We start from the raw sequence: 22,161 nt of genomic DNA on the forward strand, positions 1-22,161 counted from the left end.
AACCTAAGTGTCCATCGACAGATGAATGGATAAAGAAGATGTGGCACATATATACAATGGAATATTACTCAGCCATAAAAAAGGAACTGAGTTATTTATAGTGAGGTGGATGGACCCAGCGTCCGTCATAGAGAGTGAAGTAAGTCAGAAAGAGAAAAACAAATACCATATGCTAACACATATATATGGAATCTAAAAAAAATGGTTCTGATGAACCTAGGGGCAGGACAGGAATAAAGACACAGACGTAGAGAATGGACTTGAGGTCATGGGGCGGGGGAAGGGTAAGCTGGGACAAAGTGAGAGAGTGGCATGGACATATATACACTACCAAATGTAAAATAGATAGCTAGTGGGAAGCAGCTGCATAGCACAGGGAGATCAGCTTGGTGCTTTGTGACCACCTAGAGGGGTGGGATAGGGAGGGTGGGAGGGAGACGCAAGAGGGACGGGATTTGGGGATATATGTATACATATAGCTGATTCACTATGTTATACAGCAGAAGCTAACACACCATTGTAAAGCAATTATACTCCAATAAAGATGTTAAAAAAAAATACAGTTGATCCTTAACGACACGGGTTTACACTGTGCAGGTCCACTTACACATGGATATTTTCAACAAAAAAATTACCTGCCATTTTATTATCTGCCATTACCTTACTCTATGCCCTCATTATTTCACACCTGAATTATTTTAACATAATCCAAGCTGATTTCTCTTGTTTCTCTCCAGGCGTACCTAGCTGGAATTGCTTTCTAAAGGAAATAATCACATCTCTAGCCTCAGTGATCTCTTAGGCACTGGAGAAATACAAAATTTAAAACAAAAAAAGGTTCCTGTCCTCAAAAAATATATAACCTAGAGAGGACACAGATTAGGATTCTGGATAAGAGCTACCAGCAGTATGGATTGAGTCCCACAGTTTAAAACAAAAAGGAGGAGGACATGGACAACTGAGGAACCCGCAGAGAAGGGCAGCCCCTCGGACCACAGCAGGACCTCACGGCCCTGCACGTGGGGTGAGCAGACAGGGCTCGGTGAGAAAGCAGTCAGCGCAGGGGAAGGTCTCCACGAGCGGCGGCTGGAGAAGAAGGCAAGACACTTATGGTTTCATGGTGAATGAGATGCAAAAAGTTGGGAAGAATTATGGATCACCTACACGACAGGCTGGGGAGCCTGAGTAGATAAAAGTGCCGAGAACCTACACAAGACGACAAATAGGAGGGTTATGTTACTGGTTTTGAGTCTAACGTCATCGTTACTCCCAGTACATCTCATCCGGAATTGGGATCTGCCCACTAACACTGCCCCCCCCCCAAACCGGTCCTTCTCTATTCCAGATCCTTCCTGCCCCTCCCCGTTTCTCCATAGGAACCTCAGCAGCGTTACTGGTTACATCCACTCAAAGCAAATAAACAAGTTTTAAAAACCTCTGGTGACAGATAGAAAAGCAATCATATTTTACACAAAAGGCTAGTAATGAATTCAATTAGATAATTTTTCACAAAGTTTTCAAAGACCTTATCATTAAATTATTTTCAGGCTCACCTCTGTCCACAATGAAGTTCCTCGTCCGAAGGACTCCTCTTGTCTCACTGACATGACAAGAGATGAGACATCAGAGAGGGACACTTTCTCCTGGGGGGGTGGGCAGGGCAGTTTTAAAAAATTACTCATTTAAAAATGTTTGAATCAAACATCACTGAATCAAAATCACTGCAAAAGCAGTCTAGCAGACTACTTACAGTAGAATACTGTTAGGCAAATCGAAAGCTACTTTTTAAAAAGAAAACATTATTCAACTTTTAATAGGAAGACGTTGATTACAAACGCGCAATTATATGCAATTATATACGACCATTATAGAAAATGAAAGATCACTTTATAAATCTAGTTTCCTTAAAATCGAGGTTGCTATCTTAGAGGTAAAACAGTCACAGATCTAAAAGCAAAATCAGAAACAGCCTATAAGAAATTACTGATTACTTAAAAGTGAATATTACTTTTCAACGCCGCAAAAATGACCCCGCCTTAAGAAAACCACCCGGGTCTTTTCATTCCCTGAAGGTTGCGCATCTTCAGTTAAGATACCTTGCTCTAAGTCGGGGGTCGGCAAAACCACTCACAGCCTCTTTTGTAAGTAAAGTTTTACTGGAACACAGCCCTGCCCATTTGTTTATAAACGGTCTATGACTGCTCTTGAGTAGTTGTGACAGAGACCGTATGACTCAAAAAGCCTAAAATATATACTAATCCAGCCCTTCACAAAAAAGTTTGCTGACCCCTGTTCTCAGCAGTAGTGTTACTGGAGCTCTGTGAAAAACACAGAATAAAGGTTTTCCTTGAATGTCAATTTCCTGGAAGACGTGCACAAAAAATACAGAGGAAACCAGGTGAAAGCTTCCAAGAGTCCTCTCCCGGTATGGTCACCCAGCTACCCCACCAACGTGTAAAATGCCTACCAGGGGAGCTCCTTAGGGACCCAGCACCCAGGGTTTTTACTGGGAGCTGGTCACACAGACACTCCCTGCATCGCACCTACAATTCCAGACCCCGGGAAGGAAAGCAGGTGTTCAGTAGAGACCACACTGTTTGTATGAGTACTGCAGGCACAGTAGGTAGGATGGCAGGAACCCTCCTGAAATCCAAGTTCCCAGATGCCAGCCAAGGGCCAACCTTATAAGCAGGGCTTTCTAACGACAGCATCACAGGCCTGCTGTGTTAACTCTTTTATGAACACCCGCTCACTAAGAAAGACTAGGAAACTGGAGTTAACATTAGGAAGAAAGATAAACTCACCACGTCTACCAGATTCATGGCCGCCTGAAGGAGGTAGCACTGCGCTGCCCCTCGCAGCAGGATCTGATGTGTGATCATGGTGCACTGAAGAACGTCCCTGACATTGGAGAAAACACATGCACTTCCATGGTCTAAGGACAATTCTGATAGTTTGTAATAACTGACAACTTGATTTAATATATCTATACTTTCTAATGCAGTCACTGCCAGGAGAATTTCAAAGCTATTAAATAATTAAGGCCTCTAGTGGAGCTCAATTTTAATATGAAACAAATCTTCTTTTAAAAACAACAAGATAAGGACTTCCCTGGTGGCGCAGTGGTTAAGAATCCGCCTGCCAATGCAGGGGACACAGGTTCAATCCCTGGTCCGGGAATATCCCACATGCCGCGGAGCAGCTAAGCCCGTGCGCCACAACTGCTGAGCCTGTGCTCTAGAGCCCGCGAGCCACAACTACTGAGCCTGCGTGCCACAACTACTGAAGCTTGCGTGCCTAGAATCCACGCGCCGCAGCAAGAGAGGCCACCGCAATGAGAAGCCCACGCACCGCAAAAAAGAGTAGCCCCTGCTTGCCGCAACTAGAGAAAGCCCGTGTGCAGCAATGAAGACCTAAGCAATGAAGACCTAAGACCTAACGCAGCCAAAAGTAAATAAATAAATAAATTTATTAAAGAAAAAAAGACAATTTCAAAGTAAGAATTTTACATTTTTTTGAAATACTTTGTAATCAATATTAATATTTGTTATTTTATCTCTAGTTTCCTATGTATCAATGTAATAAAAACAACTTACTGGCCTTATTTTTAAAGTGACCATAATCCAATAGTATGTATTATGGCATATATTTAAATTAGTAATTCATAAAACAAAATAAGTTCAACTATATGAATAAATTTTTTACTTTTTTATTATATAAAATTAAGAGCGAAAAATCCTGATGCCAATATTAACTAAAACCACTCACTATGGATTAAAGCAGAAGGAAAAACAAAATTTACTAATGGAAAGGTACGACAAATATATGTGAACATACTCAGAGTACATTACCTCAGGGCAAGAAGCCCTTCTATACCCAGGGCTTTACATCTTGGGATATTTGCCAAAGCCTTACATAGAAACAGAATGGGAATAGCACACCAATGTCGGCTTGTCATCTTCTGAATAAACTTTAACAGGAAACTACCTGAAAGAAAAAGTTTTAAGACGTCATTGTTGCCAACAAGCACATGAAAAGATGCTCAACATCATCGGACTTTATGTAGGGAGATGCAAATCAAAAACCATAATGAGATACAACTTCACACCCATTAGGATGGCTATAGTCAAAAGGACAGACAATAACAAGTGTTAACAAGGATGTGGAGACATGCACTCTCAGACATTCTTGGTGGAAATGTAAAATGGTGCAGCCAGTGTGGAAAACAGTTTGGTGGCTCCTTTAAAGGTTAAACATAGAGTTACTATTTGACCTAATAATTCTATTCCTAGGTATATAATTAAGAGAAGTGGAAGATTACATTCATATAAAAACCTGTATGTGAATATTCATAGGAGTTATTCATAATAGTTAAAAGTGGAAACAATCCAAACATCAACTGATGAATGGATAAACAGAATGTGAAGTATCTACACAGTGGAATATTATTCAGCTACAAAAAGGAATGGAATATTGATAAATGTTGCAACATAGGTGAATCTTAAAAACATTATGCTAAACAAAAGAAGCCAGACATAAAATAAAAGGCCACATATTATATGATTCCATTTATATGAAATGTTTAGAAGAGGCAAATCTAGAGAGACAGAAAGTAAATTAGTGGCTGACAGGAGCCAGGGGAAAGGAAAATGAGACTTGATTACTTATGGGCAAGGAGTTTCTTTTGGGGATGATGAAAATATTCTGGAATTAGTGGTGATAGTTGTATAACTTTGTGAATATACTAAAAACCACTGAACTGAACAATTTAAAAGGGTGAATTTTATGGTGTGTGAATTATATCTCAATAAAGCTGTTGGGAACAAAAAAAAAAAATCAATGTCATTTCAATTTCATTCCTTTTTAGTAAGGTAAGTATTCTAGTGTATTGTAGAAATTCTGACAACCATGTAGCTATATATTTAATAGTTAAGGTAAAAGGTAAATTTTTTACTGTTGGAAACCATTCATCTGTTGGAGATATTAAAGAAACACAGGATAAGAAGTACCAATGGTAGCTGGCCTCTGGTATCTGCAAACAGTAATATTAGATTTTTCTCACAGGTTATGTCGTACCTACCCTGGACCTAATCACTGTAATTAATTTAAGTATTTTGAGATACAAAAGGATGGTGCTCTATCCCGCTTTCTCTGCTAATATGTGGGATCTTAAGGATCTTCAAGTCATGTAGTTAATAAAAATGTCTGTTTCCTGAGATCATCACTTAGAATGACTTTTAAGAAATCCCTGGACGCTCCTGAAAGGGTATTACATGTATTTTATATCTCCCAAAGTGCCTAGCCCAGAACTAGATATGCTTAGGATATTGTTGACAGAAAAAACTACGAAGTAAAAACTGTAAATAAACATTCTACCTGCCGTCCCTCCTGTTGGACTAATTAAGTTTCCATGTTCTGCCTCATAGCTCTCTCATGACACAAGGAGGATGGCAATAGCCAAGCCTCTATTGCTTATTCACTTACCACCCTGACAAGGGTCACACGGCCACAAACTCTAGGCGCTCAAACTCTAGGGGGCACTGATCACCGTCATGTCACTCACACTGAGCTGTGGACGTGAGATGTACCAATGTGGTCGGCAAGTTAATCCCCAGACTGTAAACTTCCAAATTCTAGCAAACTAAAGAACGGCTCTGACAGTTATCTTCTCCAGTTTAACTTTTTAAAAAAGTAATCAAAACAATCCGTTTTCTATAAATCTAAAGTTGTGATATACAGGTGACCATCTTTTCTCTTTCTTCCCTGACTTTTGAATACACAGTACCACTGGTCATCGTTCACCCTATTTGCAGATTAAATACAAAAGAAAAAGTATATATATTTCATAGCCAGGGTCACTTTCTAAGTCACAAAGCCCAGAATGAAAAAAAGACTCGGAAAGAAGAGTGAGTGGGCCCTGCTACTCAAGCAAAAATAACACTGGTTTTGTGCTTTGCTTACCAACATAGCTCATCAGAAAGAAAAATACATCTCCAACCTGAAGAAGTGGGATATTTCTAGGATACAAGGTCTTACAAAAAGCATTTTTTTCTTTCTTATCTTTCTGAGTCAGTATCTATAAAGGGACAACTTTGCCACAATAGATATTCTGTTTATAACTTTTTCCTAAGCCCAGGTTCTTTCTTTCTTCAACCTATTTTTTCGCTAATTTTTGAAACTGAATAGAGACAATTGGAAAGAACAGCAAACTGCAGCACACATTCCAAAACTGCTTCCATGCTACGGATACCAATACTGGTATCATGTTATATACAAAAGTAAAATTGTGTACTCAGTTTCAATGGACATGTGTATAATTCTGACAAAATTTGCATATTCTGGAAAAAGGAACTATTTTGATAATACTGATTATAATAGTCATAGGTTGGTGCTTACAACCAACATACTAAAAATTTAAGCTAATAAAATGAAACTCTTTGCTGACACATACTCTTTATTTCTTCTGGAAGAAGAGAAATGTAAGTGACTAAGAACTTCTGTAATTTCAATCCCAATGGAGAACCACTTCCTATCAGCTGGCCTGGGGACCTACAGACAAAGGGGAAAAAAAACAAATATTTTAAATCTATTTACAAATAAGTATACTGAAACTAAATGGAATATGGCCCAAATGTCTTTCAACAATAAAACAATAAAACCATCTTCTTCTTCTAAACCTGCATTTTATTTTTCAGTAAAATCTTGAGGATCCTTCTGATAAAAACATCAGGGATCTTCTAGGAAAAGACGTGAGTTAGTGATGTGCTATACTAAGCAGGCATGGATTTCTTTTTTATGATACTTTCTCTGACACACATACATGAATCTTGCCAAATAGTATCGTTTTAAAAAAAGTCTAAAAATGATAATTTAAAATTATATTTTATTGTTCCCAACACCTAATCCAATGATTTTAAATCTTTAAGTATTAAATAAAATAAATAACATTCACAGAAAGACATATGTTAGTAATAAGTAACTTTTGCAAGAGCATTTAATTGTTAACATCTACTAAAGTCACATTTTTTTCTTTTGCTATATGCTTCGGCCAGGGACATTACCTGTTAATTGAACACATTAGGGTGCTAGGGAACTGAAGGCATTTTGTAATAAATGTGTTTGTCAACTCTCAGAAAGCACCAAGTTGGTTTTACTGCTTTCCAGTCGTCTAATTGCTTCAGAAAACTATTCAACAGTAATGATTATTTGAAAATCAAAAATAATTGGCAAATCTAGCATTGCTATGCTCTTTCGATATTAAATAGGACTAAATATTAATATAACTTAGCACAGACTAACTTAAAAATTTTAAAGAAGTTGGTGGTGAGAGTTTTTTTCTATTAGAGATATACCAAACAAAGGACTTGCAAGTATAAATAAACTTAGTTTTCAAAATTAGACAACATAATTTCAAAAGCAAGGGAAATTTTTGAAGATATAATTCAAGAGTACAGGTAATGCTCAAAAAATGAGGAAAAGGGACAATACTGACAAGCTCTTCCCAGTATCAACCTTGACAAAGGGTAATGGTGTCAAATAAGCGATATGTCATGGAGAATGGCCTCCACCGTCAGATATGGAAAGGGGAAAGTTAGAATGAACCCTGTGGTAGTGGACTAGAAATGGGTGTGCTGGTGTGAACTGATGGTTTTTAATATGGATGGATGGACGGACAGACAGACACTGAAATATAGATGGTAAGTCTGCTCAGCAGACAGAGCTAAGAAACAGAGGTATACACACACACACATACACACACACACACACAGGGAGAGAGACGACGATTAAGCAAATATGGTTAAACAGTATCATTTAGGGAATGTGGATAAAAGATAAATGAGAATTCTTTGTATTATTCTCACAACTTTTCTATAAGTCAAGATCAAAAGTTTAAAAAGTGTCAAGTGTTGGTTAGCCAAAGCCACTACAATTTCCAAGAGGGCAGAAATCAGGAGTAAGGGAAAAGAAGTAGCTATGTAAGATATCCTTCCCAAAAGCCCAAGAATGGATGGGTTCAAAGTAGGAAAGAAAAGAAAAAGAGAAACACCTGACACAACTACTGGAAGAAAGGCAAGAAGAATAACAAACACAGAAGGGATGCCATGGTTAGAAAAAGCTGAATATCTACAAGACAACGTATATTCGTATACCAAATTCATTAAACAATCTGGTCATATTTCATAATCACATTGAATTTATATACCAAATACATATGACTGCATTGCTGCTAAATAACAATGTTTGTTTACCTGCTGTATAGAGAGCTCTCTGAAAGTGCATCCATTAATGGCCCAATAATAAACTAAAAAAAAAAAGGAAAAAAGTATTTGATGTTAAGTTGTAACTGTAATTTTCAACAGTCAGCTTGCTGTAACTGCACATCCTACACAGGGCACCAGAAGAGTTGTTACAAGCAAAGCTGATCTCTCATGCTGTAGGTTGGTGTATGATAGTCTTGGAGGATACCTTAATTCCACCAGAACGACAAAACAAATACCGAATTTTCCCACCTGATAAAAACATATGGAATACTGAGAGGAGAGTACATGTTGTGCTAAGAAGGAAGAAGAGAATCCAAAGAAGGGACACAGGGTGGAAAATAAAGGTAGTAACAAAGGAAAAACAAAAAGATACTCAAGAGAAAATTCACGCCCCTATGCCTGGAAGACAAAGGGGGAAAAGTATATCTTCAAAAATATTACTAGACAAAAGCAAGCTTCCAGGAAGTGCAAGAAGGCTAGGAGAATGTAGATAAATGATGCATATTAAAACACTATACAGGTAGTTGGACAACTAGGAACGTTTACTTCAGTTACCTCTAAACGAGAGGTAAGTTACTATACCTACGTCAGTGATCACCTGGTTCACGTGGCACCATAATATAAAACTTTAAATCACAGCTGTAGTTCTCACAGTCTCTTTGCTTTGTGTGATTTCTGATAAATGGAAGCATAGACGCTAATAATATAGCTCTAAAGGCAACCTCTGCTCAGTACAGTAGATAGTAATTCATTGACTCAGAACTGGGGGAGTAGCATCACTAAACAAAGAGCGATAATTCAGTGATTCAGAACTGTGGAAACAGTATCACTAACACGCTTCTATACCAGTTTTCATGCTGTTGACTTTTGAGCAGACTATTGATACCAAAGAACTACTGGTCATGATGCAGGCAGCCTATCGACAAACTACATTACAGAAAGCGTTCTCCCAGTACGATAGCTAAGTTTAGAGAAATAGGATTTGTTGTATGCAAATCTCTAAAATGTTACTTGCGATTTTCAAGCCCTAGTATATATTTTTGAAGATCACATAGGATAAAACAAATACCTTCGCCCCTCATCTTTTGACAAAGGGAAAAAGGAAAGGGAAAGGCTGTCATTACCTCAGAAAATTCTGCTGAAAATGGAAGGACCCTTGTTTCATAGAGCTCCAAAAAATGGGTAACGCCTTCTTTGGTCAGGATTTTATTTTCACTTTCAAACATTCTTTTATAAATGCACAGATGCCAGGATGGGTGAAAGAGCCAACATCCTGTGGAAATAAACACCGAACGTTGACTTAAGATTCTCACATTATGTTGCCCCATGTAGACTACATATTCAAAAATAAACACAAACACATTAACTTCATTACAACACCGCAAAAGAGAGTCTCTTTTTAATCGCATCTGAGGGTGTTTAATTACTGAATAACCAAAATAACTTCAGTATTTGGTATTCCATTTTCAGAGAGATTCAATTAGAAAGACTGCAAGCGAATGTCATAGCGGCTACAGCGTACAAAAATTAAATATGACCCCACGCAGGTTGAAACTTTAGGTTTGGGGTGATTTCAACCAATTCTTCTCTCACCTTACTTCAACCCATTTTTCATACAGAAACCTGAAACTGTCCCTGCTCTATTTAAAACCCCTGCGTGGCTTCTCAAAACTCAGACTAAAAAACAAGCGAGGCATGAACTGCTTCTGACAGCTACTCCAACCTTACCCCGCCTTCCCACTCCACTGTGCTGTGGCTGACTGGTCTGGTCCTCCACCCCACTGAGCTGTTTCCACCTCAGGGCTTCTGCACCCAGAGCTGTCTCCTCAACTTCCGTGTCACTCTTCAGGCGGGTCTTTCCTAGCTGCCCTCTCCAAGGTATGGCCTCACTCACTAGATAACTCCATTTCTGCCTCTTGTTTGTTGCCTGTCTAGAACTTATAATCAAAGCTATTTTTTCCTGGAAAACAGACAAAAATCAAGTGAAAAACAGTACATCTGTCTCACCACTTTATCCCAGCGCTTAGCATGTATTGGACACTAAGTAAACATCTATTAAGTAAATATACAAATGAGTGAGAAACAAAAAATGGAGTATGTACCCTGGACAAACTTTAACTTTTTTGAAATATCCTTTAACACTATTAGAAAAAAAACTCCGCATTTTTAACTCATGGTATCCCATAAATAAATCAGTCCATTTTTTTTTTTTGTAATTTACACCAAGATGCTTGTTCAATCCTTTGGCAGTGGTGATTTTTCAAAATCTGTCACTGCTATTTGATTTGGTTTGCCAAGAGCTATGGGCAAAACGTGGTAATAAGAGAATCATTTTAATAGTAAATGCATAAGTGAAGTCACAACAGGATTCAATTAAATTCTAGCCCCAGGTGGGACTACAGATTCTTATGGTCTGTGAAAAATCCCAGTGTATCAGAAAACAACCATAGCAATCGGCTGAATAAAGCTCAATTCCTAAGGGGTCAAACTATTAAAGTTGTAATTATCTAAAGTAGGCACTAAAACCCATTTACCTAGGTTATTTCTCATGTGCAAACATGATAATGTAGCATTTTATCATTCATATGAATACAAAACACCATTAGCTTGCATTTAGCTGTCTCGTTGATCTAAACTTAATTTCATAAAATAATTTTAGGAAGCTCCAGCTTCATTTTATTTCTCCTAAAAAGCTCTCATAATATAGAACTAATAAAGGACTTAAAAACCATATTTAAAATAGCATCTTGGAATTTTCTCTTCCTAAGAAGTCCAACCTACAGAACAATAGCTAAAACCTCAAGAAAATAACTCTTCACAATGAAATAGATGTATTAAGAGAATAAGGATGGAAAGCACTTAAAATATATAATACCAAAGAGCTCTTATTAAAAATGAATAATACACCATGATCAAAACATTACCAAAGAGTCCTTATCTTTTAAGGATATATACTGAAAAAAATTACAGATGAAATGATATGCTGTCTAGGAATGTGCCTCAAAATCATTTGATGGGGAAGGAGCAGGAGAGGCCACCTATGATGTAAGACAGAGACTGGCACAAGTTGATCACTGCTAAAGCTGGGTGGTGGGGTTCATCATACAAACTCTTCTCCTTCCGTGAATGTCTGAAATTTTCTATAATCAGAAGTTTATAAATGACCATACCTCTAAATTATAGAAAACTCTGCAGTCATTTAAAATTAAATTCTCAAAGACTATTTAAGGACATAGGTAAATGCATTTGGTTATACTGCTGAGTGAGAAAAAAACATTATGAACAATCAATCCACAAGGTATGTATCTGGAACGTTAGCAGCTGTCTCTTGGTAGCAGTAAATTCATATATAAATTCATATATTCCTATAACATGCTCTACAATGAATAAAAGTTAATTGTAAAATTAAGGGGAAAAACTATAAGTGTTATAAAAAAGCAAAATAAAAGTAACTGTTACCATTTTCCTCTGACACTGCATATTCAAACAGATTGTTTAGCTTTGGTAAAACTGGCTTTATAACATGTATCTGAAAAAACAAAAGCAAAAAGCCACAGGAAATGAAAATTCACCGTTCAAAACTCAGAAGACTTTTCATCTATTTATACAACAGTCACTCTGTTCCTCCTCACCACCCTGGAAAATAGGCAGGGCCTGTATACCAATATATTGCAAAGAGGAAAAAATACTGCAATGCTTTATCTAGTTACTCACGTTGTTCAAGGCCACACATTTAGAAGTAGAGTCAGTTCAGAGTTCAGTGCTCTTCATTCTTAGACCCTGCTACAGATACCAGCGTCTTAATTTACATACCCTTACAAACTAAAGGTAAATCAGTTTCTAAATAGTGAGGGTCTTGAGGATATACTGATTCAGGAAAACCGTAACAGTTTATATGTGTTTAGAAATGCTTTTCCTTTATTGCTCATCCTTGTATCGACATATATTTAGTACATATGAGTAATTATTTTAGTCCACAAACAATGCATCTGGACTGACACCTCCCAGTGGCTGCACGATGGCGGGCCCCGCAGCTACGGACTGGGAACCCCTACAACAGGGGTTCTCCAAGTGTGGTGCCCAGATGGCAGCTTATGGCTCTCCTAGGAACATGTAAAATATCTGAATTCTCAGGCCCCACCACAGACCTACTGAATCAGAAACTCTGTGGGCCGGACACTTTCATAAGCCATCTGGGTGATTCTAATGAATGTTAAAGTTTGAGAACACTGCACTAGAGCAGGTAATCTTAAAGAGATTCTTCTCAACTTAAAAACTCTAAGATCCTACAAAAATGAACTCAAAGTCAACTGCAAATGATTTTTCAAGTTTCCATTCTCAGGACCAAGAATGCAAAGATGTAAGAGAGAGAGGAAGGGAGGAAGAGAGGGAGGGGGAGGGAGGGGGAGGGGAGGGAGGAGGGTGGGAGGGAGGAGGGAAGGAAGGAAGGAAGGAAGGAAGGAAGGAAGGAAATCTACAAAATCAAAGGGCCATTATAGGGTCATTATTTACTTAATAACAATTTACCTCAGACTTTAAGTAACATTTCCCTTAGTGTGTATTTCTTAGGAGATTATTCATAACATCAAGAAACTAAAAACTGGTAAACATTTTAGAAGTAAATGTCAAGGGAAGATCAAATAAGACTGAATTCTTTGAATGATAATGTAAGTCAACTGAAAGTATTCTTTAATTTCCTGAGTTTATATTCAATCTTAAATTGCACCTATGCCAGAAAAAAAAGTACGCTTGGACTCCATTATGCTATATCCAAGTTGGCCTTTTTGTATTGCTTTTACAGAATGTTTGGGAAAAAAAAACCCCAAAACTGCATCTACATAGGATTTGTTAAAATATGAAAACACTTACCTGATTTCCTTCAAGAGTTTCCATAATTAAAATATAGTTTTCCCAAAACTTTAGAAGCTCATCTTTTTTCTTCTCAGACCACCAAAACAGACTTGGGCCTGATATGGTTTAAAAAGAAAATTAGTTCCTAGATTTAGTTCCTAAATTAGAAAATTTCATAAGCTTCTAAATGATAACAGTTCTTAAAATTACGCTACTATTACCAAATGTTGTTTTCTCTAACAATGGAGGGTGCCCCTGGATTAGAGCCTAAGTAGGAGGCTTGGGCAAACAAGAATTTCAAAAGGAGGTTTTTTCCAAAAAAAATTAAGGTTACTACCTTGGAACTCTGGGTAAGGATGACAGATTTGAACACATGTACTCTACTTTCTCTCCCTAAGAATCTCACTATAACAGTAAGAGATTTTTCAAAGGCAAAAACCCAAGAATGGAGAAAACAGGGGAGCAGACAACAGCAATGAAATTAGGATCCACGAATCAGATGAAAAGCGAACAGAATCAAGAAAAGTGACTATTAAGTTGGCACAAGGAAAGCGAAGAAAAAAATCTGATTCACACTACAAAATCCCCCCAAGTTTAAGGAATTGGCAGCAAAAAATACTTCAGTAAGTAGAGGTGAAAATCAAGGCTAAACTAATCAGGATTTGTTTAATGTGTTTAAGAAACACATCCCCAGATGCCCTTTCCTGTGTTCTGAACAGGAAAAAGACTGGGATTTATTCTCTGGGTAAGGTAAAAGAGTGGGTCTCCAGATTGAGGGGCACTGGACACGGCTGAGGTCAGGGTGAGTGCCACATGAAAATTGGAAATGAACATGTATGCACCCTGGATGCTGAGACCCCCTTCCAACTGCCCCCATCACTGTCCTGGCCTTTCAGGTCCCAGAGGACCTTCTCCATGGCAAGTGGCTACCCCAAGAGGAAAGACCTGAAAATACTTTCACCAGAGATTACCTAACAAAATGCCCTGGCCAGATCACCTTACAGCGAAGTGCACAGTCAACAAGCACCACTCATGTGTTTAAAGCTTTAAACTTGACATTTCGTCCCACATTCTTACATATAAGCAGGTGTCTAAGGCTCATCAGACATGTAGGGAAACCTCTACAGTAAAGATCAAGACCAAAACAAATAAACAAGGAAATCTGGAGAAAACAAAACTACACAGGAAAAAGAAAACCTAAAAAAGAAAAAACTTTCACTAGTATTTTAAAGGGGGATAAGATAGTATAGTTATGATATAAAAACAGGACACTATTAAAAAGGGGGCACTCCAAGAACAAAAAAGATCTCATGAGAATAAAAATCTGAGAGCAAAAAGAAGAAACTCAAAGAAAGGACTGGAAATAAAGTTGAGGAATCATCCAGGAAGTGGAGCAAAAAAGACAAAACCATAGAAAACAGGAGAGAAGAGATGTGTTAAAGGCCAGTCCAGGAGGTTCAATAACCAAAAAGAGAACAGAAAGCAAAAAAGGAAGGGAGGAAATCAAAGTAATACAAGAGCAGTTCTCAGAACCAAAGGACATGATTTCCAGATTGAATAGGTCCGAGTGCCCTACACCAGGATGTAAACAGGCCCTCAAAACTGAAATGGCAGAAAGCTGGGGACACCGTCTCTATAATCACCCATGGAGAAGAAACAGATCACACACAAATAAACACGATTCAAATGGTTTCAGACTTCTCAACAGTAACAATCGGAGCTCGAGCTTCTAAGACATCAGATGGATGCCTTTAAAATTTTGAACAGAAATGTTTTCCAAGCCAGAATTCTACCCCAATCAAACCATCAGTTGAATGTGAGGGCAAAATAAAAGTGTCTAGATACGCTTGGTCTTGGCTTCCAAGAAAACCACAAGAAAACATTATTGCCACACCAACAAAGAGAAGAAAGAGGCTGGATTATCAACCAAACCCTAAACTTTGGTGGGGGGGTGGGGGGCGGTCCATCAGAGAGCTGAGATTGCACTGCTCTCTGAATTCCAAAGGGCAAAAAGCCTCTCCAAGAGTAAGACAGGACACACGAACTGCAGTTAAAAAATAAAATAAAAATTTGACAAGTTTTTAAAGGCCAAGTGTGCACAACTTAGAACCTCTGGGAACCCCAAGGGAGTCCACACCCGCTCACCAGCTCTTTTCCTCAAGGCCGCTCCCATGTGTTCAAGAAAGACTGTGGGCAGGGCAGGGGACCCTGGAGGCGTGGGCATGCAGGGCCCACCGAGGTTTGAAAGGGCAGCCCATCCATGCCCTGCAGGAGTACAAGGTGGTGGTCAACTGAAGACGCCTGCCTGCACCCTGGACCCTTCCCTGACAGGAGGCCAAAGCTGTCGGCCCCCGGAGGAAACCCTCCCACAATCCCACCCTTGTCCCTGCTCTCATACCAGGCAAAGTTGGCTGCCCCTGGGGATGGCTAAAAACTTGCTCTCCCCTCGACCCTGCACTGACACGAGGAAAGCCTCTTATGTGTCCGGCACTCATATGAAGCAGGTCTGCTGCTGTGGAGGAAGGGCAGAATATCAGCACCCAAGACCCACCACAGATACAAGCAGAATGCAGCCGCCACAGGGGAAGTTAAGGAAACTCTTAACCCTTCATTAAGTGGGAGGCAGAGGTTATGTGCCACTGGAGAGGGAACAGAGATGGCTAAAAAGTTTGAACCCTAAGGATCGGGCACATGGGGCCTAAGAAGAGGCTGCTGTAGGAGAAATGAAAAGTTCCCTCCTTCCCCATCTCAAGCTTTGCACCAGGTAACAAACATCAGTAGTCTACCCTTGAGGGAAGGACAGAGGCATGGAGGAAGCTCTCCATCCGTGGAGTCGGCATCGAGGGCTTGAGAAAAACTACAACACTGAGAAAAACCTTACAGGCTTCACACTAAACATCAGGAGGCAACAATCCACCACCAACAAAATCCAAAGCCAGCTCACCAGAGTGACTCAACCCAAAGAGTCTAACAGAGAGGAGTGCCTATCTCGAAGGCATAAATATTTCAGTCTCTGCTGAAAAAAGTGATCCCACTGCCAAGAGATAAAACAGAAAACAAAACCCAACTCAGATATGGTCCAAGTACAGAACTTGTACATAACTATGATATGTTAAAGTATCTAATGGAAAAGGTAGACAACATGCATGAACAGTTGGGGATTTTCAGGAGATGGAAACTATAAAAAAGTGACAGATAGAAATGATAGCAATGAAAACATATCAGACATAAAGGATCCTTTGATTAAATTATCAGATAGGCAAGGTCTTAAAAAAATTTTATCTCAGGGAACTATTAGAAAATACACTACACCAAAACAAATGAGTCAACCAAAAAAGAGGATGAACTCCAGGAAACAAGAGCTCCAACACAGAATCAGGTGAAGGGAATCCCCCAGATGACAGTGAAGGCAGATCTAAGAATGCCAGCTGTGCACCAGACTGAGCTTGTAAGAGGACTCTAGGAGACACTTCTTCAGGAAAATTTATAATGCCTGATATCTGACTTTGTACAGGAAAGATTCAGACAATTAACTAAGAATCTGGGGCTGAATTAGTGATAAGTATGGAGACAACCAAACATAAATGACATTAATCTAGGAAAAACCTGCAGGAAGGAAAAAAAAAAAAAAACCCCATCATATATACATAGGTCACCTGTGAACAGTATTTTCATAGTCATAATTTTGTTGAACTCACATTTAACCAAAATTACAAATATGACATTGGACTTTATGACATTACTAGATCATTTCAAGATATGGGGATAAATACCAAAATAATCAGCTAAAGGAGGTAAAAGTGGCTGCCCTCTGAAATGAAGGAAATGGGGGGGGGCACAAGCATAAGACCACTGCTTATCTTTAAAACGCAGAATGACTGACTCTTTAAAATAAATGAGTGTTTAACTTTGGTAATTTAAAAAATGTTTTCCAGTGACAACTCTCATTGGATGATCACCAACTTGTGGACTGTTAAAATATTTACTACCTGATGTTTTAAGCTTATATAAAAATCTAATCTACTCACAACTTCAGCCAAACAAAAATCCTTTACCAGTATAAATAAGTAGGCAGCTCCAGTTGAAAAAGTAGACATTTTCTATCTATTGAGGCAGTTTTGAATCAGTCAATCCATTTTTGACTTTGATAGCTCAGAATTAATTTAAGATGACAAGTGTACTTTCACATAATTTCAGTGAACAAATCAATCAATGGGAACATACCAAACTGAAGGGAGGCCTTGCTATTTCATCTACTCTTGTTCTGCAATAAAGTGGTAGGAAGCACAGGCTCAAAATGTAAAAAAATTAAAACCTCATTCAACTAAATCAATTTCAAAAATACTCTCCAAAGGTCGACTTAATGCCCATATGCTTAACAAATATTAATAAATCCTGCTAAGAGAACTACCAAGGGAAATTTCAAAAGAATGTGATAGAATTGTGTCATGGAAACTAACACTCGAGACTCAATTCATCGCTCAGTGAATTGTGAAAAGGAAAGGAAAAATAATTTTTTCCTTTCAATAATTTTCGCTCAGTGAAAGGAAAAATAATTTTCCTTTCAATTTGATGGGCGCTAACTCTTCTTTTCTGCTAGAACGGACCTACCACGATACAGTGCAAATTTGGTCCATAAAATCCTGCCTGGGCTCGTTCCTAAATTATTCCACGGATGCAGTATTCCACCTGCTCTGAGTCAGAAAGTTGAGATGCAGACTCTTCTCGACTGCAGTGATCTGTGTCAGTTAGGAAAACACCCTCGACATGAGGTTCCCAAGGTTTTTCAGGCTTTATGGGGACCATGAGAATAACCCAATTCAGTACGTATCTCGGAGACGACCCCAGGAGCTGACTGTCGGAAGCAGGGGGCCTCCCTCCCAGTAAAGCCAGGTAGGGATGGGCCCGGGGGCAAAGAAGCAAGTACCGGTTCCTTCCTGGGGGGCGCACGCGCAGTCGGCCCCCAACTCCGCCGATACCTCCACCGCGCGCTGCAACAGGTAGCGCGCCCGCTTGCGCGTCAGGGCGTCCTCGGCCCGGGTCAGCCCCGCCTGCACCGTCCTCCAGAAGCGCCAACAGCGCCGGGCGTCCGGGCCCGCGTCGCGCGCCACCGTGGCGCGCTCCGCGCCGGGCTCGGGCAGCAGCTTCTCCGCCAGGGCGCTCAGCACCAGCAGCTTCGGCTCGACGCGGCCCGGCCCCTCCGGCGCCCCGGGGGCGACCAGCCCGCCCCACACGGCCCGCAGCGCCGCCCCGCCGCACCGGCCCAGCGCCGGCAGCAGCCGCCCGGCCACCAGCGCCGCCGCACCCTCGGCGGGCCCCGCCTCGTCCCCGCCTAGCGCCAGGGCGAGGGCGGCCCGCGCCACCCGCTCCAGCAGCGGCGCGTCCTCGCGGGGCCGCAGGCAGGGCCCCACGGCCGCCAGCACCTCCACGGCCGCCTCGACGGCCCCCTCGAGGCCGGGCGCGGAGCCCGCGGCGAGCAGGTCGCGCAGCGCCTCCTCGGCCAGCGCGGCCGCCAAATGCGGGCCCCCGGCGAGGCGGGCGCACGAGTGCAGGGCCGCGCCCGCCGCTCTCATCACGCGCCGGCGCTGGCGGGCCGCTGGGCCGGTGTCCGCGCCGCCCGCGGGGCGCCCCCGCAGGCCCCGCAGCAGCGGCACCAGGTACCCGGCGGCGACCTCGCGCGCCGCCTCCGGGAGCGCGCCCGCGCCGCCGCCGCCGCGCGCCTCCTCGTCCTCCAGTCGCTGCAGAAGAAAGCGCAGCGTCTCCACGCGCTCCGCGGACGCCTCCTCGCAACACAGCGCCCCAAGCAGGACCCGGGGGTCCCGGCTCTGCGACAGCAGTGCATCCGCCAGCACCCACTCCATTTGCCCCGCCCGCCGCCGACCCCGAGCGCCCACGGGAAGGCGCCGGCGTGCGCTAGTGCGTGCGCGTGCACGGTGGGCCCGGGCGCGCGCCCGCAGGTAGGGGGCTTGCAGCCCCGCCCTAGTCCCACTAGGCGAGCTTTGGGCAGGTCTCACCAGAGCTGCCTTGGATCTGATACTCTCGCTTCTGCCCCTTACTTTTGTAAGAGGAAAAGAGGCCCTCGTGAAACGTTAATGTCGTATCTATACCAACTCCATCGATTCCTAATTGGAGATTGGCCTGCCCGAGGGCTTTAAATCATTCAGGCGTGCCTGTGAGGATGGGCCAGAGGTACACCAGGAAGGTGTGCTCACCATCACCTAGAAGCTCATTTTCAAAAAGGTGCAGCCTGGCACCCACACAGAGACTGACACAGTGGCTTCGGAATGGGTTCCCGACATCTGCTTAAAAAATAAATAACGAAAACCCAAGAATGAGGTAGAGGCCCTTAAAAGTACCATAGCTATGAGCCTAGGGCTGAAAACGAGATACCCACCACGATGCTGGCAGTCAAATGCCCAAGCGGATCTTGCATGCAGCCCTTCGCACACAATGCTTATGCTCCCACATGTGGTCCCCCAAATAGTCCACGTGTCTGTATGTTCTGTATATCTGACAGCATCTACTGCTAAGTACAGAAACAGAAACCTCACCTTAGCATGCACGGTACTGGTTTGGTTTCTAGCTCAATCCTAGGCGAACTGAATCAGTGACGTGGGTTTTCACTTTGCCTTCAACCATAGAGATCTCTCCCTTAGTCCATGGAGAAGTCACAATCTCACCTTCAAAGAGCTTGATGTGTAATAAACATAATGGATAAAGTGTAATTTAAAGTTATTTAAGTTTATTTTATGAATTTAAAATTATTTAATTTTTAGATTTTTGGTTTTATATAATTTAAAGTTATTTACAGGTATCTGACATCATATATGCAAGATTTTTTTCCCGTATTTCAGGGTCATTCAGTTTTCCATTGACAGATACATAAAGAGTTCAATTGTAAGCCTATGTAGAATGTGTCAGTAAATATCCATTGCCTTCAACATTTAATGTGCCAGTAAACATCAGTTTCCCTCAATATATATTCTTCATATATCTATCAAACAAAAATGTGCAAATGTCTTGAGCAGACACTTAACAAATGAAGATATGCAAATATAAGCATCTGAAAAGATGTATCATTATTCCTTAGAGAAATGCAAATTAAACCCTCAAAGAAATACCACTTCACACCCATCAGAATGGCTAAAATTTCAAAGATAGAAAACACCAAACGGCTGTTGAGGATTTCCTTTTCTTGAAACTCTGTCTTCCTCTAGTTTTCATCCTATAGCTTCTTCCTGTTTTTTTCTTTTTCCTGTTTCCCCAGCTGTTTCTTCTCCATCTCTTTGGGGAAGAATCCTCTTTCTCTTCCTGACCTGTTCATATGGATGTTTCCAGAATTACAGCTTCAGATTTCCCTGAATAACTTCATTAAAACTATAGATTCAACTATGATTTACATGCTAATGATGAAAAAAATCTAGATCTCCTGCACAGATCTCTCTCCCAAACTGCAAACTTATCTAGCTACTGCCTACCAGATGTCTCCATTGGATATCACTCAGGGCATCATTCTCAATCTGCACTTTTATGAAGGTCACCTCACTACCTTCATTCCCCCATCATCATTACTGCACCCCCCTACCACCAATATACTTCTTCCCAGGTATTTCCTATTTAGGGGAATGGCTGTCACTCACTGAGTTGCCCAAGTCAAAAACCATGGGAGCCAATATGTGACCAAACCAACCTTGGGTCCCCTTGCCTGCGTGCAGCAGTCAATCTACTGACACAGGGTCATGGTGAAGGAAAGTGCAGCATTTACTGCAGGGCATCAAGTAAGGAGTCCAGGTAGCTAGTGCTTAAAAGGTCCGAACTCTCTAAAGGCTTTCAGGGAAAAGTTTTTAAAGACAGAGTGAGGGAGGGGCATTGTGGGGTGTGTGATCAGCTTGTGGACACTCTTCTGATTGGTAATCGGGAGTCAACATCATCAGCCTTCTGGTCCCGACTGTTCTGGGGTTTATGTGCTTGTGGGCAGCCTACAGTTAACTTCTCCCACCTGATGGGGGTTTCAGTAGCTGCAAAACAGCTCAAAGACTATGGCTCAGAACATTATCCATAGCCCTTGAGGAGGAACTAAAGGTCCTTGACTTTGTTTAATGGCTAGACTATTATTATTTTGTCTTGCTTGACTGCTTTTCTTTCTTTCTGCATTTTCTCACTTCTCTGATTAAATTTACTCTTTGCAACTCGGGGAAGGCCTAGGAGGCTAAAGTTTTTTTACAGATGAGGCAGGCAGAGGACGTTGGGGTAGGTGTGGTTTGTTCTAGGAAGGCCCCATAGGGTCTTGCTCAGTTACAAATAGACTTCCCACTCTCTTCTTTGATTCCTCAAATCTATCCATGAAACTTCCTAAATTTTTTAGTGTCCCCACCTCTCTGTCCCCCACCAACACCTTAGTTTTAGACTCTCCTCATTTCTTACTAAGATAACAGCAATAACTTCCTGCCTGATTCACTCCCCACCCCAATACACATGCCGTATTACTACCAGGATGATCTTCCTAAAATTAAAACACGACTATCCATAGCCCCCAGAATGATGGCTGAATTTCTTAGCATGACATCCCAGATGCCCCTTGAGGTGGTCCTACCTACTTCTCCAGCCCCATCGTCCTCATGCCCCATATACACCTGGATTTTGAAGTCCCTAAAGACAAAACACTTTGTCTTTTCAAAAGCCCTTTCATCTTCTGGAAAGCCCTTCTTACCTCTACTCCACTTGTTCAAGACACATGGTCAAATGTCATCTCTCCAGAAAGTCATTTCTTAATACCTCGCTCCCACCACCAACACCCACCCCACCTAAGTGAGGTCACCCTATTCCAAATTCCCCAAACATCCTAGCGTATCCCTAACACAGCATTTTGTCACGCTGTTATAACTGCAGGTTTACTTCTCTGCCCCCTCCCCTCCCAAGAGCAATTTGAGGGCTAGGCAGGGGTTATGGAGTTATATCTTTTATCACATGAATCCCAGTACCTGCACGCCTGGTTATATCATGCTCAAGAAATGCTTATCTTCTACTCCTCAATGAAGACCCTAACTAC

At 41.3% G+C, this 22,161-nt stretch overlaps 1 protein-coding gene across 7 annotated transcripts in view; it reads right to left on the reverse strand.

The window, feature by feature from the left end:
* The window catches only part of TARBP1 (TAR (HIV-1) RNA binding protein 1), a 63,626-nt gene extending 44,582 nt beyond the window's left edge, over window positions 1-19,044 (reverse strand). For 5 of the 7 annotated variants that reach the window (XR_009005629.1, XR_009005630.1, XR_009005628.1 and 2 more), the window contains exons 1-9: window positions 18,040-19,044; window positions 13,131-13,228; window positions 11,721-11,790; window positions 9,386-9,534; window positions 8,250-8,302; window positions 6,452-6,549; window positions 3,852-3,987; window positions 2,805-2,901; window positions 1,554-1,643 (exon numbers count right to left, since the gene is read on the reverse strand). Coding sequence is in view for 2 of the 7 variants with exons in the window: in XM_057530716.1 (XP_057386699.1) it covers window positions 1,554-1,643; window positions 2,805-2,901; window positions 3,852-3,987; window positions 6,452-6,549; window positions 8,250-8,302; window positions 9,386-9,534; window positions 11,721-11,790; window positions 13,131-13,228; window positions 18,040-18,973 (1,725 nt within the window). In the remaining 5 variants the exon portion in view is untranslated. The remainder of the gene's footprint in view (window positions 1-1,553; window positions 1,644-2,804; window positions 2,902-3,851; window positions 3,988-6,451; window positions 6,550-8,249; window positions 8,303-9,385; window positions 9,535-11,720; window positions 11,791-13,130; window positions 13,229-18,039) is intronic. The other 2 variants (XM_057530716.1, XM_057530715.1) reach the window with 2 other exon arrangements.
* Between the last annotated feature and the right edge of the window lie 3,117 nt (window positions 19,045-22,161).

Source organism: Balaenoptera acutorostrata, chromosome 16 (genome assembly GCF_949987535.1).
Source record: "Balaenoptera acutorostrata chromosome 16, mBalAcu1.1, whole genome shotgun sequence".
Taxonomy (NCBI): domain Eukaryota; kingdom Metazoa; phylum Chordata; class Mammalia; order Artiodactyla; family Balaenopteridae; genus Balaenoptera; species Balaenoptera acutorostrata.